Genomic DNA, 20,079 nt, shown 5'->3' with positions numbered 1-20,079 from the left:
CTTCATGATGTATTTAAAACTACACTAATCTAGTCAATATGGTGTTTCAATTAAGATAGAGAAATAGAATAATAGAACAGAATAGAAAGAAGAGAAACAGAAATAGATTCGTAGATATATGGAATTTTGACAAAGTTGTAAAGTTATATCAATAGACTATTCTTGTCTTTTTAGAGAATGGAGCTAGCATAATTGGCTATCTTTGATTCATACCTGTGCCGTAAACAAAAATGAATTCAAAGTGAATTATATACTTTAGTGTAAAACCTAAATCTAATACAGCTTCTAAAAGAAAACAGATCAGAATTTTTTTGTGAACCGTGGTTAATAAAAGATTCCTTAGATTTGATACCAAAAGCATAATCCATAAAAAAAATTAAGATAAATTCAATTTTGTTATCTTCAAAAACACTGCCAAGAGAATGAAAAGATAAGCTACATACTGGGAGAAAATATTTGCATCTTATATAGCTAATAGAGCTATATAAACTATATATATATGGAACTCTCAGTACTCAATAATAAAAAACTAAATAAAAATCAGCAAAAGATTTGAACAGACACTTCAGAGAATATATACAAATGTCAAATAAGCACATGAAAAGCATACATCAGGGAGATGCCAATTTAAACCACAATGAGATACCACTACACACCTAGTAGAATAGGTAAAATGAAAACATTGTCCATAGAAAGTGTTGGCAAGAGAAATTGGAGCCCCCGTATACTTCTGGTGGGAATTTAAAATAGTAGAACTCCTTTGGAGTATTGTTTGGCAGTTTCCTAAAACATTAATCGTATACCTTCTGTGTGGTCCTTCCTGTCATTCCACTCCTACATAGAATACCAAAGAATGGAACGCCAGGCAAAGAAGAAGCCAGGCACACTGTATGACTAAATTTATATAAAAGTCTAGAAAATGCCAGGGGTGCCTGGGTGGCTCAGTCATTAAGCGTCTGCCTTCGGCTCAGGGCGTGATCCTGGCGTTATGGGATCGAGCCCCACATCAGGCTCCTCCGCTATGAGCCTGCTTCCTCCTCTCCCACTCCCCTGCCTGTGTTCCCTCTCTCGCTGGCTGTCTCTCTCTCTGTCAAATAAATAAATAAAATCTTTAAAAAAAAAAAGTCTAGAAAATGCAATTATTTAGAGTGACGGAAAGTAGATCAGTGGTTTCTTGAAGACTTCAGAAGGCTTATTTGAAACTGCAGTCTTAAATTCAGTGTGCTGAAACCTATATGCTGTTTATTCAGAGGACGATTAGAAAGAGCTGAAATCAGGTAGTACAGAGTCAGCACAATTGTGAAAACAAACATGTTTGCTATACCCAAGTTTGTACTTGTTGAGTAATGAACATGTGGTAAGTTGATTGATGGCTTGTTTTAAGATTACAAGGCAAAAAAATTTATGTAAACTAATTGAGCCTCATTTTTTCATATAAAACTGGAGATGATAAAACTTCAGAATTTTTAAAGGATTAAATATTGCATGTAAAAATGCATACTGCTCTGCCTCTTCAATTTATAGAATGTGTTTGAATAGGATTTATTTATATTATTTATTTATTTATTTATCTACTTTAAAATTCTTATTTGGGGGTTTAAAATTATTTTTTATTTTCATATGTTTTAAATCTTGTTTTTTATTTGTATTGTCTTTATATTTTATTAATAATTCTTTAAATTTGATCTTTAAATATATTTACATACGTGTCATTTGAAAGACTCTGTCCTTCACCACAGAGTTATGCTAGATTTTTGTGTGTGTACTAACCAAAACCAATTTATTTTTTCTCCTTTGGTTTGAGTTAAAAAAAAAAAAAAGTAGGGGGGCGCCTGGGTAGCGCAGTTGTTAAGCGTCTGCCTTCGGCTCAGGGCGTGATCCTGGCGTTCCGGGATCGAGTCCCACATCGGGCTCCTCCGCTGGGAGCCTGCTTCTTCCTCTCCCACTCCCCTGCTGTTTTCCCTCTCTCGCTGGCTGTCTCTCTGTCACATAAATAAAAAAAAATCTTAAAAAAAAAAAAAAGTAGGGCATTAAAATTAGCAGTCTTTAAAAAGCCTTTAACCTCATTCCTATTGTCACGGATTACCATATTCAAAGTCCACCTCTGGAACACCTGGCTCATCATCAAATGAAAACCCCGAAGAGGGCTAAATGAATAAGCCGACCTACTATTTGTTCTATGTAATTATCTTGGGATCTTCTGGACGATCATGAACAACATGCTGTCTGGAATACTCATCTTTGTTGATGATGGTTTAGTATATTCTACCTGTACCACCTTCTATGACCACCCCCTCTGAATCACTTTGGGGTGATCGTGGCCACACTCCGTCCAGTTGAGATTGAAGTTCCAAATTCTCTAGATGAGTACGGAGCTGCTGGGGCATTTTGCTTCCCGGCAAGGGCTTTAAATGCTTTACATAAATCTCACCACTGTCCCAGACCAGAAAGCATTCTGGAAAGCAAGGCTATTCAGTACTTCCTCAGTAAGAGTCACTGCCAGAATTTTCTATTTTACTTCTTCATCCCAATTGCATCTCAACGACCCCATGCTTTCACCTAGTCAAAAAAATTTCCAGATCCTTTAGTGATACCTTTGTCCCAGGTCTCTAATCCAAGCTGGACATCTCTGATCCAGACTGGTATCTTCAGTTTGGTGTTCCTCAGTTTTATAAGCATGGTACAATTTTATTACCTCTCAGTTTCTCATCAGTACGGATTTTGCTCCCTGATTGCTTTCATTTCAATTAGACCAAGTGAGGATGATATTTGTTGAGATCTGACTGGATCAACTGATCTCTTTACCATTCTCTGCAAACAAAAATTTTCCTCCCCTCTTTTGCCATGCAATGGACTCTTCACATCACTTCACTCTTAGTTAAGGGCACCGCTGTGGCTTTTCCTGTATCTAGCAAAAGCCTAGGAAAAAATTGATTGATGTCTTGGTGTTTGTGTAGTACTGTTTATTCTTCTACGATAGCTCATGGTGAATTGTGAATTATTGGTGATTTGTCTCTTTACGCTCTGAGGACAGTAACTGTCTGATTCATGTTTTGGATCCTCACAACCTTGCACGGTCCTGGGGTTATAATAGGTACTCAGTTGAGGCTTAATGATTGCTTCGGTGTGTAATGATTCTTTATGTAACACAATAGTTTTAAAAATTCAAGAAACACTAAATTTATTCAATTTCCTTTAATGAGTATTTGTTATAAAAAAAGAGGTATAAAAGTCCTGTTCCCAAGTCCAAACCACTTATTAATTTAAACCTTGAGTTTTCTGAACTACCCAATTTAAAGTAATTCTGTTTATAACTGAAAGAAAAATGTTTTATTGAAATGTTTGAGATAACAATATGTATTGCAAAAAGCATATGACAAACATTTCAAGAGTACAAAATTAGTTGTAGAAATAACATAATTTACTGGTAAACCCACATTGTATTAGAAATGTGCAAAGCTTTTTGAAGTAGAAGTTTTGTTATTTTTTAATAGTGAGCACCCATTTTTATAACTTAGCTTCCCATGGAGAGGTACCTGCTTGCATTCGTTTTATCTATCTCTTAGATTCAAGACTCAATCTTCTCAATGGAATGTGAGATTTAAATTGTAATAAATCCGTTGACAAGAATTTTCTTTGATGGATCCCAAAGTTAGCCAGAATTTTTCATGTCAAGATGTAAAAACCTGTATGTAAGGTGTTCGATTTCCTTCAGTTCCTATCCCACAGGAGACTAATCCCACAATTTCATTCAGAGAAAAAAAAGATGAAATTTGTATTCAGAAGTGTTCAATGATTGCTTTTTTGTGCTGCTGGTTCATTTCCTGAAGTCAATGTGGCCCTCATAATTTTCCTTTAAGATCAGGTTATTCATTTAGGGTTGTATACACTTTGCTGTCTGGTTGCTGGATTTTCACTGAGAACGACCTTCTCTTGATCGTCTTCTAGACCCTGATAGGAAGAAGGGAGAATGCATAGATTGTAAATGTGATGAAACTTTAGGATTTAACAATGTGATGTTCTGTGCATGACTATATCTATAAAGACCATTATTTCTTATCAAAATAAACATAAGATTATGTTTTCTCAGTCATATCCTCTGTTTATGATGATGAAATCAAGGTTATCTTTTGATTGAAAGTATATGAAAATAGCAATTTAAAATTTGAGGATTTTAGTTCTTTAAAAATTTGGTTGGATTAGGATGCTTAGAAGAAATCCCTGATAAAACCTTCAGTTAGAAATGATTCATGCAATTGATTTTTAATTTCAAATGTCTGTGTTGGATTGGCTTAAAATCAGATATACCTATAATGCATTTTTTAAGCCCTGCAATTTCTTTTGACTATTAATATGTAATTATTTTAGAAATTTCAAACTTGTAATTTATTCTAAGTTCTACATGGAAAGTCTTTGATTATTTAATGTATCAGAATGCAAGGTAACCTAAGTGAAAGTTTAGAAAAAGCACGTTAAGTATAGTTATGAAAAATATTATAGTGCATGGGTGATACGTATATGTGTATAATCTACACATTATATCAAAATTTTGTACAAAGTTATATGAATACCTTTCTATATGTGTATAGTTTTTAATTTACTTATGTTTCAAACCATAGCCTGATCTCAAATAATAACATTTTTAGAGAGTTCAGGTAGCAACCAACTTTTGCTTGGGTCATATTCACAGATTTCTTTTCAACTCAACTCTACTTAAGTCTACCCCAGTGCTTCAAAAAATCTAGCAGTTCACGTGAGTATAATTGCCTTTCCTTTAACATTTGTTATCCTTAGATTTTACTAATAGAGCAGAGCATGAATAACTTATTTTCTGATTTTTATCATCAAAATACTTTGCCTCAAATTTACTGACTTTTCTCCCTAAAAGACAACAAAGTCCAATAAAATATATTAAAACCCTACCCTTTGGCTTCTCTTAACATAACAAAACATGTGTCCCATATGCACATTACTATCAACACATTTACCTTGAACTCTTTTGTTGGCTTGTATCTTCCTCACGGGTGTGTCTAAAATTAAATAGCTGTAGTTAGAAACACTTTGAAATCATGGTTAACATCATACAGGAGACCATAAGTAAAGAAAAGTATAAAGTTTTAAAGTAAGCATCACTTAAACATGTAGATTTTCTTTTGGAACAGTGAGACTTTTTCATTGGCCACAGACATTTGTTTTCCACATATTATAATGCTTGCTATTTCCAAAACATTGTTTCATGATGGCATTTGGAGCCCCGTATAATGTGTTATTTTTTTGTAGAGTAAGTGACTTACATGACTTTTTCACCTCTTCTATGAAAAGCATTGCTTTATGATAAAGGGATGTTTATATATAAAGTTAAGCAGAACTTTTATTTCAGAGATATCCAGTCATTTCTCCAGTCATTCCTATTTGTGATGTATCAGACTTCTGCCTCTGTAAAATTCTCCTTGTAAATTAATTCATGATTACCTTATCAAACATGAAGACAACAAATAGCATTGGCCTAATAACTCTAGAAATATAATATTAAGCAATTCAGGAAATGTGAGCCAACATACTCCCAAATTTATCTCTAATCCTACAAGACCATTTATAAATGGTATAAACTAGTATATATAAACTAGTATAAATACTAGTTAAAAATAATAAAAGCTTTCATATTTAAGAATTTCAAGTGTTTCATAACTATGCAGTTTTTTGTTTTATAGTTGCAAACTATTTCCCAAGTCCTTGTTTTTCTTTAACTCATCAGCAAGACCTAATTCATATTTTCACTCTGCTATCCGATGCTTAAGATCAAAGAGAAAATGTGGTTCCTACAGTGACTTCATTTTTCTGCTTACCTTTAAAAATGTTTTTTTCTCTAAATTTTGACTTCTTGCTTTTATATATTATCTATACCCAATAATCAGGTCAAAATTTTTCTATTATATATATGTTTTCAATTCTGTGAAATTCCGTTAAACAGTAATGCAAGAAACTACCACCAACAGTAATGTTGGCTGTATGTCACCAAGAAACATTTTTAAAGTGTTTGAATAAGTTTGTTTCTATGTGGCACATTTCCAATATGTTTTTTTCCCACAAAATGTAAGATGTATAACCATTTATAATATCATGCTAATACTATAATACAGAACTGTAGAAAACCTCATTAGATTGGATAATAGAGGAAAGTTTGAGACAGTATTATTATGGAATATGCTCCAATTGATATATTTTCATTAACTTCAGGTTTATTTGGTAACAAAATAATGGCTTATAAAATATAGTCAAGAAAAGATGGATCCAATCTTTAATCAGTGACTAAGACCATTGTTTATAATGGACTTATTTTTTAATTTCTTAAAGATTTTATTTATTTATTTGAAAGGGAGAGAGAGAGAAGGAGAAGGGGGAGGGGCAGAAGTAGAGGGAGAAGCAGACTCCCTGCTGAGCAGGGAGCCAGATGCTGATGCCAGGGCTCAATCCCAGGATTCCAGGATCATGACCTGAGCTGAAGGCAGACGTTTAACTGGCTGAACCACCCAGGTGCCCCTATAGTGGACTTATTAAACTCCAAGTAACAGTTATTGTATAATTTAAAACAAGGTCACAGAAGTATTACAGCATTACATTTCTAAAAAAGCACTTATACTCAGATTTTCTTTCATACACTTGACAGCATCCACTTAATGAACATCCAATTAAGTAATTTGTTAACTTATTACTATTTTGCTATGGTACTAGTAAAATAAGAAGTATTAATTGTGGCAAAAAAAATCTTTAGAAGAAAGCCTGAATAAAGTGCAGAAAATCAGATTTGTTCCCAGTGGCTCTCTGCTACCTCAAAATGAATAAGAGTCGTATCAAGTCATGCTTGGAGAAGCAAAATGTGGGAAGATAAACCAATCATATGAATGATCCCACACAAATGCCGCTCTCTACCACGTTTCATGAAACATGCAAAGTGCTCCAGCCCAATTATTTATGACTTTTGCATATTTATATGGCTGTGCCTCTCAGAAATTTAAATTAGGTATAAAATATTACTTTCTTGAGTTTATATTATGTAAGTTTATTATGTAAGTATAATTGGCCATGATACTAATGATAGTTGACATTACCTGGAGCTTGTATTTGCCAAGCATTATTCCAGGTGCTTTTCATACATGAACTCATTAAGATGTAGGTAACATTACCATCCTCATTTTCAGATGAAGAAATCAAAGCAGAAAAGAATCAATTTACTTAAGTAGTTTGAGTTGGAGCCCAGATCAAAAGCCAGATCTACAGGCTGATCCCTATTCTCTACACAGGCTTTACATGTTGTATTGGCAGATTTGTCAAAACCATCCAAAATAACATCTTTTTTGTTCCTTTCTCTATAAGTTGATATTCTCCCTTAATTACTTTAGTAGTTTCAGTAAATGTAGCTTTGCCTAAGATAAGTGTGAAATTCTACACATTTCATGGGAAGATTTTTTGAGTTAAGGGCTCTGCAGTACTTCAGTGACGAATCACAATATCGGTACCAAAAGGACCACTTAGCCACGTTACTAGTCATGACTAAAATAATTGAGGAATACACTCAATTCATCAAAATGTACTCTGTGTACCACTATGAACAGTCTAGGTTGAAAACTCCAAACTTTGAGATGAAGACTATAGTTGGGATAAGGATCAATTATCTATATTCTGAAAGAACAAAGGCCAGTCTTGTATGATGTAATCTTTATTCACAGCAACTTCTTTGTAAATACGTATGTCAGGATCTAGACACTTGTAACTCAGTGATAACCCACTGATTTTACAGGGCTAGAAAGAAAACCTACCATGTCCAATTAGTGTTCAGATACTAATAACTACACTGCTTATATTGTCTGTATTATGTGAAAAAAAAAACCTTAGAAATGTTTTGATAAAAAATTATGATGTGAATTGTGGACATTAATGCTTTATAGATATGTAGAGAAACCAAATATTGAGAACTAAAGGAACCAGTCCCCTGGGATAAAAGAAACAGGAGTTAAAGATTTCATTAACTAAAATTAGAATATCGTATTCTTATAGCAGATATTTTCTTTTGCCTGAAGTTATTGTTATGTACTTAGCTCATTGTTTATAATCAACTTGTTAAGTGGGGCTTATTAAAGGAGAAGAAAACATACTTACCTGAAGTTTAAGCCTAAATAAAAGTAAAGCAATGTATATATAGGTACAGCTACTAAATGATTCATTCTCTAGAAAGCACTGCCATTCTACAAAGCTGCTTACTATGGTAAGGACTTAAAAAAAAAAAGAATTCAATTTAATCTTCATAATATCTTCACCTCTTCCCACAAATCCCTGTTTTCCTAGCAGACAGTTAAACGTTTGTGGGTAGATGAGTGAATTCTGTATTAAATCATACAGAAAACCTTGATTCTTTTATGGGTTTGGCTGTGTCACACACTCCCTGCAGTCTGAAAGGAAATCTTGTATTTTTCAGACACATATTTTTCTATTGAGGGGAAATTCAATCATTGGTTCAATAAAAATTATTTATTTTTACTATCGCTGAATAGTCTCAACGCTATATAAAGAGATTTCACTTGGGTTAAAAAAAGAATAAAGAAACAATTGCCTATAATATATATGGTTCCAAGAGAATTTATATCTTTTTGAACATAGGGATACAATTAAAGCAGAAAAGCCATCTTGGATGAAATTTGGGATGACTACCAAACTGCAGTTGTGTTTCTCAATTCATAGTATATTTCAGGAGGCATATTTGACTTTTCTGAATAATTTAAATATTTGTTTCTCTAAAGCAATTTGTCATCTAAATACTTTGTTGGTAGTAAAATGAACTAAAAGTTCATTTATTCAAATGCCAATTACCCACATTATATCTTATTAGCATTTACTGTTTCTTCAAATAATTATCCTTTAGAGTTTGTGTAAGATTTTGAATTCTTTTTTTTTTCTCCTTTGCTTTTAAAAGTAGGTTCTTTTAATGCCAGAGACAGAGAACATTCCATACTTTAAAGATTAATTTCATATGCAAAATAATTTACATCTCCAGGTATAGATTATCACACAAACTGTTAGAAGAAACAGATATCCATTCTCAAGAATGTAGTTCGGAAAAGAAAATCACTAAATGCACTGTTTGTTGTTTTTTTTTTTTTGCTAGATCTATGCACTTAAAAAATCCATAAACATGCCTTTTATTATTGTTTTGGGGGCAGTGAATACATTTTTTTAAATATAAAAAGTATGTCAATTTGGGCTTCTTTAAACAGCTACCAATTTAAAAACGTATTCTCCTGTCAGATACTTAAAACATCCTTACAATTATCTGTATCAAAGAAAAAAAATATTCATTGCTCCCCAAGTTTTATACCATAGAACTTTTTAAAGACTGTTTAAACTAGTAATCATTTCTTCATGATTATTATTGAACAAATCAATCTCTTAAGACAACACACCATGTTGTCTCTGTCAACCTTAAAAAAAGAAAAACTTGAACGCTCAGTCTTTAAAAAGTTGAAGAACTCAGTCTCCAGAGCCTGGTAAGCGGGTTAGTTGTTTCCCTTTTACTAACCTCCCTGAAGCAGTCTTTTAATTTCTTCATCTTCAAATAAATGACCATCACCACCTTCAATGAATTTGGTGACCTTGGTGACCTCTGAGAGGATACATGTTTATAGCAGAAATTGGTTTATGCAATAAAAACACAGGACACTTGATGTGATACATAATGACATCTGACTAACAATGAAGTCCAGACCAACACTTGATTTTTCCTCCAGTTTTAGTGCTGTTTTTGATGAGCCAAATTTCTTATAAAGCTATTGAATAATATATAACAAATACATAACAAAACAATCAACATGACTGTCATTTGAGTTTCATTCTCTATCTTTGGACATTTTTTCATATGTTGGCATGGAATTTGAACAAAGGAATGAGATACAGTAGAAAATATGTAAAAAGCCTCAAAGATTACTTTGAAGACTTTGAAACAGCTTAGGTAAAGTCACATTCTTATTTTTCTAGACATGCTGACCTTCTTGCAACAATTTCTTCAGAGTTTCTTCTGTTTCTCCACCACCAGTAGAAATCCTAGTATATTTTATTTCAGGACCTGAAAAGAAAGACAATTTTTAAAACAGGTCTAAAATAGCGGTAGACGAACTTCCACTCTGAAGGGCCAGAGAGTAAGTATTTTAGACTTTCTAGCCATATGACTTGTGTTGAAGCTATTCAAATAGTCACTGTAGGGTAGAAACAGTTATAGACATTATATGAAGTGATGGTCACATTGGGTTCTGATAGAACTTTACATACATAGGTGGCACAGACCATAGTTGCTGACTGCTCACTTAAACAAATACTTGTAAAATAGCTGAATTCAGAATTTTAGGCTAATTCATTAGTGGGAGACTAACACAGTGGTTTACTAAAATTAAATGTCAGTTGTCTTATACAAACTTGCGTATATTCTGGTATGTAGATGTGTAAACCTTAAGCTAAATAGAAAATCAAAGGACGGAATGGTTTTTCTTCTAGGATTTATTAACTCATAAGTAGCAAAGTGAAAATATTATATAATATGTATGAATCTGCATAATAAAAACACATGCTTATAGATTTGTCCACAAATTCCAATTCAGAGAAAAACGTGGATTATATATTTAGAATAATATTATTTCTGCCAAAAAGAAATAACTTCAGTAATCACCATGAAAATGACTTAGTTTCTCTCATGATTCTTATAGAGAGAGAGATTTTAAGATTTAATATGGTTTTACCTTTATAATTCAGGCATTGTTCCATGTATGGAATCAAAGATTACCTGTAATGATTCGTTCTTCCCTTGTCTCTTTTTCAGTTATTTCCACAGGCACTCCATCAATGATTTTAGTGTATTTTTTAATAATTGGCTCTAAAATAAGGGAAGAAAAACGCATTTGATGTATCCCCTTATGGATACATAAGCTAGACATTTTAATGATTAAGTATATTTCTCAAAGCAATACCACTTAGAATTCAATCATAATCGTTCTGGGGACATATCTCAAATAGATTCAGATCAACAAATGTCTAAATGGTAGAGTTATGTCCTGAATCTTGGGTGAAGGAGAGAGCCAGCTGGCAAGTTAACTCTCCATGTCCTACTGTCACACTTGTTTTCTAACTGTGGAATGAGTATTTAGAGTCTTTGGTGACAACCCAGGGAATTCTGCATCATTAGAGTGGGAGCCCTATCATCAGTCTCAACAGTGATTTATTAGTCAATCTTAACACAATGACCATTTTTCCTTCTAAGTCCAATAGATAACTTTGTATTGACATCATAATCATCACTGGCGTTTGCACAGCCATGATGGTTTTGTTGGATCTGGTGACTTAATGGGCAAATTAATTCCAAGTAGCTAAATTACTTTAACTTCATTAAAGGTAATTTGCATTTTATATGATTGGAAAAAAATTAAAAATTAAAAAATTAAAAAAAACACCTAACAGGAAGAGCCCGTGAGATGAATATTCCCACAATTTATATAAAACAAAAGCCAAGAGAAAATATCAGATGTCCAATATATTTAACCAACTGTTTCAAAATAATCACAGTGATCCTAACTAGGCTTTAGGAAATACATATAACGCACCTCCATGGATCACTTCAGTTACTGTTTCACCTTCTTTAATCAGTCTGAACTCAGGTTCACCTTCAATTTTGACCTTTGTTATTGTGGGTCCTGAGGCATTGTTTTAGGAGACAAATTATCATGTTAAAGCAGTTCTTTAACTTTAGCAGAACAGGAAATTTATTTCAACATTTGGTGTTATTCAAACATCAGAGTGGTTTCAGGCTTTATGAAATTGGTTTTAAACATTTCCCATTGTCTTCAAATTAGGCAGTATTTATGAGAACAAATGATTCAGTCTATTGGTGTGCTGCTAAAATTACTTTCATCTGTTTTAGCATTTAGCATAAGTCCATCCATTTATTTGTAGTCGTAAAGTAGGATCACACAAGGTATTACGTGCTTTGTGAATCATATAGTATGTATGAAATTGAGTTGCTCTAATGATAACTAGTGTAGATCTTACTTTTACTATACTAGTATCATTGATTACTCTTTCCTTATTAAATTAAATTTAATTTTTAATTACTCAGTATTGTATACTTTTTATCAGATGGGCATAAGACTGAACATTAAAAAAATCTCAACTTTATGCCTATATTTAAGACACTGAATTTCAGGTTTTATGGGAAAATGGATTTGAGTACTTACCTTATATGTGAAAATGATGCAAAAATTTACTAATTAATAATTAAATAGTCCTTCAAATGCAAGAGTTAAATAAGTGTTGCATTTGACTTACAAAATGATTTCACTCCCAGAGAAAATCATTTTGAATGTTAGAAAGCTGATTACTACATTAGTTAACTAAGACTATTTCATAGAGAAGAAAAGTAAAGTTCAGTACATTTAACTCATACTGTAACACCCTTCAACAGTTGAATATCACTATATTTGATCTTTGAGAGGATTTATTTGCTTACCCAGAAATTGTTAATGTACACCATTACCCAGAATTAGTCTAAAACTACTATAAAATAGTGAAAACAATTATTCTTTCAAATAAGGAGTGCTTCATACCATAATATTTGGTTTACTGGGTCAAGGGATATTGAGTATCAAATGCAAGCCCAGGTTTTTAAGTCTAGAAATTTCAAAAGGAAAATACACTTAAGGAGTTTAAGAACAAGAAATGAGTTAATAAAATATCCAAACTGGTATTTCTTTGGAAGAGCCTAAACTGAAATTGCAGAAACACCCTCTATCATTATGCTCTATGAAGGCAGGGATTTTTATCAAATCTTTTTTTCATATTTACTTCCTGCACCTAGAAGAGTCCCCAGCACAATAATAAGATGCTCAGTAAATATTTGTTGAAATGAATTTCGGTTGATTTTTTCTTAATTCTATAATTTGGTTAAGTACCTTTTATAAGAAACATCTTAAAATTGTGTTTTGGAGCCTAATACATTTAGAAGGAATTCAAGAATCCATCAGTGAACCTGCAAATGTTCAATGAGAAGGAAACACCAGTAGTGATCTTAGAGCTGGACAATTGTAAATGGCTGCCACAATAATTATTTGTTTCCTTCAGTATGTTATACAGAAGTAAAATTTCTGAATTTCTGAACTGAAGAGTTTTTAACACATAGGTGACATGACCCCATTTCTCATCCTTGTTCCCTTTATAGGAAGAATCCAGGTAAAGTTGATGCTTCACTGTGTTCCTAATTGAAGAAAGATTAATACAGTAGATTCCCACTGACAAAGATTGGGAAGATAAATGGGTTGAATGAAGAAGCTTGAAAGAAAAGGTAGGAATCTTTGAAAATAAGAACAGCACATGTGAATGATTTTGATTATAGAAGCTGTGTACAAATGATCATACAAAGTTTTAGGGGATCTAATTTTAAAAACAGTACAAAAATGTTAAAATCGAGTGTAGTACCAAGGATCATTTGATCATTTTTTGTTAAAATGATCAAGAAGCATTTTGTCAACAAAAAATTTCTATGATTTAATTTCTTAAGACACGAAATTCTCATCAAAATATAAAAACAATCAAATGACCATACGTATTTTTTTAACAAGCAGAAATTTCAAAGACTACGTCGATTTTAGGTCTCAAGAAGAAATAAAAATATAGATAACTAATCAGCTAGGAAATAAACTTTTGCATACATAGTTCCAATATCTAGATGTAAATCATAGCTTGCCTTTAAAGGAATAGACAAAAATATTCAAGAAATTGCCATCTCAGTTAAGAGAATGAGAAGAAATATCAAAAACAAAGAAAATTAAATTAAGAGTTTTTTTGAGATTCAACTGAAAACATGATTTTTTCCTTTTTTGGAAAACCGTTGGTAACCTTCTTACAGAATAAAGAAGAAAACTTAGACTTTTCTCTTTGGCAAGTCACCCCATTAAGATGCTTGGACATAAAAACAAATCATTCTTAAGGTCTGACCCTTGGTAATAATTAAAATACATGAAACGAAGGTGGCATTAAAGATGTTGGGTGGAATTGGCTAAAATAGACAGACAGTAAGGGGAGAAGTTCAGGACTGCAATTAAGAATGCTAAGGTTTGCCTCACTGCACCAGCTACTTATTCCCTCTTCTGTTTCTGGTGTTCTAATTTAAAAATATGTCATATGTGGTTATAATTTTAAAAGCTTTCAACAATGTATAGCTTCAGGGCCCTCTTAGGTCCTTGAATGAAAAATGCCTGTACTTTTTGGAAGAGCTTCTTATAATAAGATACCATGTGGGGAGATTGGAGATAAACCTACCAAAAAATACTATGAGGGAGTCTAACTGCAGTAAAAAAAGCTCGAGATTTATTTATTTGTTTGTTCGTTTGTTTACTTATTTATCTGGGTACTAGTGCGAATGCAATGGCCAATTAGGTTCAAATGAAATCAAGTACAAGCAAATGTACTGAAAGTATTAGGAATGCACCATCTACTCTGCTAAATAATTTACATTCTGCATTCTGCAATTACATGAGCATGCCATTGATATAGAAATATTTAGCATGTTAGTTTCAAAAAGAATGTAGATACATTCATAGAAATCAGTCTATTATTTGAATTTTTTTTTTCACAATAAAAGGAACCATGTATAACATTGATTTTTACCTTCCGTTTTGATAATAGGCTGAAGACTGCCTTCAATCACTTTAATTTTTGGTTCCACAACTTTGGTTATAATTTTAGTTGCTGAAAGTATAGAAAGTGGAACATAAATGATGTTTACATAAAAACAACCTGAACAAAATTGTCCTCTTTTTTTTTTTTTTTTTTTTAATCTTTGTTGTGTACTGAGGTATAAGTTGTGGTAATGTGTTCAGGCAGTCAGATACAGGAAATATTCATGGAACGTTATCTATTTATCTTCTCATGTCCAGATGGTGTACTCTGAATTCCAGTGACTTGGGTTTGTTCCAGTGAAATATATACACACTAAGTGAGGAATGCTATCTAGAAATCTGTAATTTTGAACTGCACCACTAAAGCTCTTTACCTTCTTTTGTACTTCTTGAAAATATTGGCTGCATAGCAACAGAAGACAAATAAACATGATTAATTTCATGCAATTCATAATATCTTAAATTGCATTGTTGGATTCTTTCTCAAAAGAAAAAATTGAAAGACAAAGACAGGATATTTTTTTCATGCATCTGATAACAGTGATATAGAAAGGAAAATATGAAAAATAGTTCAGAATAATTAAACGTAAAAATAAATTTCAGCCAGCCAAATATGAGCTCTATGCAACAAACATGGTATGATCAGTATTTAAGTTATCAACTAAAATGTCTTTAATTTTCAGCTTTAATATATGATCATTTTTTAAGATTTTATTAATTTATTTGAGAGTGAGAGAGAGAGAGAGAGAGAGCACAAGCAGGGGGAGGGGCAAGGAGAGAGGAAGAAGCAGACTCTCCTGGAGCAGGGAGCCGACAGGGGGCTTGATCCCAGGACCCTGAGATCAGGACCTGAGCCGAAGGCAGACACTTAACCAACTGAGCCACCCAGGCGCCCCCTATCACGATCATTTCTTTAAAATTTAAAAGTTTGTATTTTAAATGTGTGTCATTCACCCAACTAAAACAGTAATATGCAAAATTTATTTAAAATAGCAAACTATTTGTTTGGCTTTTGGTGGTACAGATTAACTGGAAATGTGCCTCTGGAGCCTTCAGCCAGGGCTACTGGCTTTTTGTCATTTCTAATTAGAAGCCTTAAAACATAGCTCCATTAGATAGTGGGGCTGCACTAGAGCTAACCGTGCAATCACAATAGATTGTGTCGACACAATAGAGGTAAGATTTAGCACAGTTTGGGTGTCTGTCACAGTCTCACATCAAGCTTCTGAAATGTCAACTTTTTAAAATTCATATGGGTTCGAGATCTTAATTGTGACTGTTTCTGTCGTATCAAATTTTTTATTTTGAAATCTTAAATTATGAAGCTCTAAAATATATCAAATCTAGGCAGCCAATGACTGATCCCACAAGTGGTCTTGCCACAGAGGAGGAACCTTTCCACGAAGGCAAATCCACAGAGGTCTCTGCTGCTACTATCAAAATGAGTTAATTACTTTTAGCTTAAATCTTTACTTTTTATTAAGGAACTTGAAGTGTACATGTTTAGTTGGTTGGTAATTTTGTTTCAGTCTTGCTTGCCTGAAGAATTAGAGTTTTGACAGGTCCCGGACTGAGGATTACATACTGATTTTGTTCTGCTCTACTTCAAAGGTTACATATTTGGTAATGTATAATACAGAGCATTCCCCCCCATACAATCAAAATGTATGATATTTGGGGAACAACAGTAATATGTAACAAGGAAATTAAAGAATTTTAGAGACAAGTCAATGAAGGAATGTAAAAATGTAATCTTAGGTTTAATTACTCTCTACCTCTATTTGAAGTACACTTCTAAATAGCAGCATGCCTGTCTGGGCAGGAGTTAAACATCGTGCATCGGAATGTAAATCTCAGAGCTGTTTCAAGTTCTTTGAGTACATAGACAAGGTTTATTAGATCTGCATAATTTCATAAAATGTAACTTCTTTTCTGTGAGTGCGGATTCAATTTTAATAGAGGAAAATAGAGGAATTATAACATTTTGGCTCATTGTAAGCAAAATATTTCATTGGCATATATAGAAAGTAGTGGACCTATCATGGGTAAAGTAGGAAAGGTAAAGAAAAGTGGTGCAGATATACAACGTTAATGAGAAAGATGACATAACATTTCTGATGAATAGAGCCCATAATGGTTCTTTAATTTATTTTAAAATATATACAAGATTGTATACTTCCACACTGGAATTTATACCATGTTGATTCATAGCTAGTCCAGCTACATCTTTAAAATAGTGCTAAGCTGGCCTGATACTGGATTTGCGTATCTTATTATTACATAATTGAAATCAGTAAGAGCAGCAGACATTTTGTTTTGCTCCTTCCATTGTCGTCATTCTTTTTCCATATCTAGTGTAAATCCTAAGGCAAATTTTTTAAATTCAGTAACAGAATGCTCAGAGTATAAAACAGAATTATTTTCTAGCCAGGATAAGAGTGGGAATTGAAGTAATGCTTTTGCTACTGGTACATTTTAAGTGTTTAATTGTAGAGTCAAAACAAAATGAAAAGAATTTCTGCTTTGAAAGCTACGGAGAAAGAAAGAAAAAAGACAAATGAAGAAAAAGCCACGTTGAAAAAGGAATACTACAAGATACATTTATGAGAATAGAATACCCTTTACCGTTGTTAAGTAGTAGAGGTTTAATTTTGATAATCTGGTAGAGTCAGGGATAAAAGAACCTTGGCATCTAGAAACCTTAGGTTTATTGCCTGGCAAATTCTTTGTTTCTTCATCCAATTTTGGATGGGGAGAGTTTTTGAACTGCCAATTCATAAACATTAGGATTCTTTGGCACACCACGGCCCACCCTGTCCTTAGGGGACGGCTTGAGGGTAGAATGAGCTGCAAATCCTTCAGCAGTGTTATTTCTGTGTCCACACATCTGAATTTTCAGATAACTCTGGAGGGCCTTTTAACTGTCTCTCCTCTTCGTATGTTTGTATGTCTTTTTTTCCCTGCCTCTTTTCCATGCTAGCTATTATATTTTACTGCTATTCTCATATCTTATCATTCCTGTTTTTTTGATGAATGGGTAAGGGGTTCACAGGAGCTGAAGAGTATGGCCCTGGCTGAGAGGTCTTATCCATACCTTAACTTGCTTCAAGAGGGATGAAATTTGCCATTGTTTGGAATTCTAAATACCAGATTATCAATAGTTTCTGCTTCCAAGTACAAAGAAACTTATTGTGTTTTCTTTTTTTTACATCTTGCCACTGGTATGTGACGAATATTCATTATGTACTTACTGTAGACAGTCATGGGGATTTCTTTGAAGGTGCTACCACGAACAAACTGAAAATAAATATTTGTTATTTAGTAATGTGAAATTAATAGTTTTATTAACAAAATGATGGCACCACTTTAATTCATTTTGCAATCTCCTACTATTGGGCCAGATGGCATAAAAACTATGGGACTTGTTACTCAGAGTCTTAAAAATTATAAAATATTAATCTAAAATTAAATAGGTTTTTAAATAGTGTTTCATATGTTTTCTGATACTTTGACCCTACAAAGACAAAGGAGCAAAACACTTTTTTGCCTTTAACCACTCTGATTAGTGACAGTTTTTTACAAGTAAATACTTTACCTTATATTCTGTAGCAAAGGTATTTAATGATAGAAAGATTATAGTTTTTTTATCATCATGTCTTTTCTTTCCAATTGGACTGTAAGTTTTTAAATAAATTTCCATCTCTGATTCCAGTTATATTTCCCATTACACTTAATATACTGCTTGGACCCAAGTAGCTTTTAATAGGTATTTGTTGAATAAAACCATAAAGAAATTACGTCATTTATTCACAGGTGGGCCAGTGGTACATAATCAACAAAGATCAGTCCAAGTCCAGTGTACATCTACCTATTAATGTATACATTTCTAGTCTTTTATGTTAAAATTGCCATATCTGTTCAGCACAGTACAAACAAATCCAATAATGTTCTGTACCTTAATTTGAATGTATTTGATCAGTTTATTAAGTATTTCCAGCAGCTGATCATTTCCAACAGGTGTGTCTATGAAGAGGAATATTAAATGAGTATTGGCAAGAAAGTGTGAAATAAAAGTCTAGGTTTCTATTGAAAAAGATTAATTCACTAATGAGTTCAATAATTACCAACCTGCTGGGTAGAGGAGTTTATCTACAACATGAATGACACCATTTGTTGTCATGATGTCAGATTCTTTTGATTTCACTTCGTTCACCAGAAGTGTATCATTTACCTATCAAAACAGGATAATGTCAATGAGAAATTAATGAAAAGTTAACATTAAGGTAATTGAACAATGGATGAATGCTATCATAAATTCATTCTAGAGAACTTACTCCTTTCAGATAGATCTTGCTTCCTTGTGTGGTCTTCAGGATGTTAGTAACACCAGGTTCAAATCCTTTTCCAATGAAAACTCCCGGTGTTAGGTGATAAAGGATGATGTTTTGAAGGGCATTTTTGTCTCCTGGGGGAAAATATATATTTATAACATGTCATATTTTTTTGATATTTTGATGCTGGAAAGACTAAGGATAGAAATATTTCTTTGTCTTTGTTTTTTCCGCACTGTAGTTTCTCATCATATCATTGTTCTCTCAAGTTGCTACCAATGCCATGTCAAAACAGTCACTTCAGTCTGTTCAATCAAAATATTAGCCAATGTACTGGGAGGACAAAAATCAAATTATTTTTGGGATTGTGACTTCTTTCTTTGTCACCCAATTGTGTGGACTTCAATAGAAATAGCATAAGTGAACATCTAGGTCAACAACCACGACAGCAAGCAGTTAATGAAGAACATTAGAGTGACCCTCCACATATTCCAAGTGGAATTAAAGGAAACAAAGGCTAGACATGAATATTAAAGAGGGGACATTTTGGAGGCTGACTTCTTCTGGGCAGGAATGCTTGAGGAAGAAATGAGATCCTGAACTCTAGGGGCAAATATCTGGTATTCACTTCTACTCACGAATCAGAATTTCTTTTTCTTCATTTGTCATTCCCTTAAAGGCATCATTGGTTGGAACAAATAAAGTCCAATCCCCAGGTTGTGTCAGGAGCTCTTTCAAGTCTGCAGCCTCCAGTAGGCTGAGGAAGATGCTAAGCAGGAAAGACACACGTTTATTCTGTTAGATTTAGGTTTAGGTATGCGTGGAATAGAATAGAATCCATTTATGGTGGAAAGCATGAGAAATTGTTCATGCATTTTCTTTGTTGTTGTTGTTTTTAAGTTTTATTTATCTATTTGAGGGGTTGGGGGAGGGTCAGAGGAAAAGGAAGAGAGAGAATCCCAAGCAGACTCTGTGCTGAGCGAGAAGCCCATCACCGGGCTCGATCTCACGACCCTGAGATCACAACCTGAGTCTAAACT

At 33.2% G+C, this 20,079-nt stretch overlaps 1 protein-coding gene across 12 annotated transcripts in view; it reads right to left on the bottom strand.

The window, feature by feature from the left end:
* Positions 1–3,180: 3,180 nt before the first annotated feature.
* The window catches only part of POSTN (periostin), a 33,871-nt gene continuing 16,972 nt past the window's right edge, over positions 3,181–20,079 (bottom strand). Inside the window, exons 12-23 of one of the 12 annotated variants that reach the window (XM_026493161.4) lie at positions 19,678–19,808; positions 19,043–19,173; positions 18,837–18,939; positions 18,664–18,731; positions 17,960–18,005; positions 14,698–14,778; positions 11,640–11,729; positions 10,826–10,915; positions 10,037–10,114; positions 9,572–9,655; positions 4,989–5,030; positions 3,181–3,951 (exon numbers count right to left, since the gene is read on the bottom strand). In XM_026493161.4, coding sequence (XP_026348946.2) covers positions 3,914–3,951; positions 4,989–5,030; positions 9,572–9,655; positions 10,037–10,114; positions 10,826–10,915; positions 11,640–11,729; positions 14,698–14,778; positions 17,960–18,005; positions 18,664–18,731; positions 18,837–18,939; positions 19,043–19,173; positions 19,678–19,808 — 982 coding nt within the window. In that variant the 3' untranslated portion in view covers positions 3,181–3,913. The remainder of the gene's footprint in view (positions 3,952–4,988; positions 5,031–9,571; positions 9,656–10,036; positions 10,115–10,825; positions 10,916–11,639; positions 11,730–14,697; positions 14,779–17,959; positions 18,006–18,663; positions 18,732–18,836; positions 18,940–19,042; positions 19,174–19,677; positions 19,809–20,079) is intronic. The other 11 variants (XM_026493163.4, XM_057309112.1, XM_057309110.1 and 8 more) reach the window with 11 other exon arrangements.

Source organism: Ursus arctos, unplaced genomic scaffold (assembly GCF_023065955.2).
Source record: "Ursus arctos isolate Adak ecotype North America unplaced genomic scaffold, UrsArc2.0 scaffold_10, whole genome shotgun sequence".
NCBI classification, from domain to species: domain Eukaryota; kingdom Metazoa; phylum Chordata; class Mammalia; order Carnivora; family Ursidae; genus Ursus; species Ursus arctos.
Note: the sequence above shows the minus strand (reverse complement) of the source record. Positions and strands in the feature narration are given on the sequence as shown.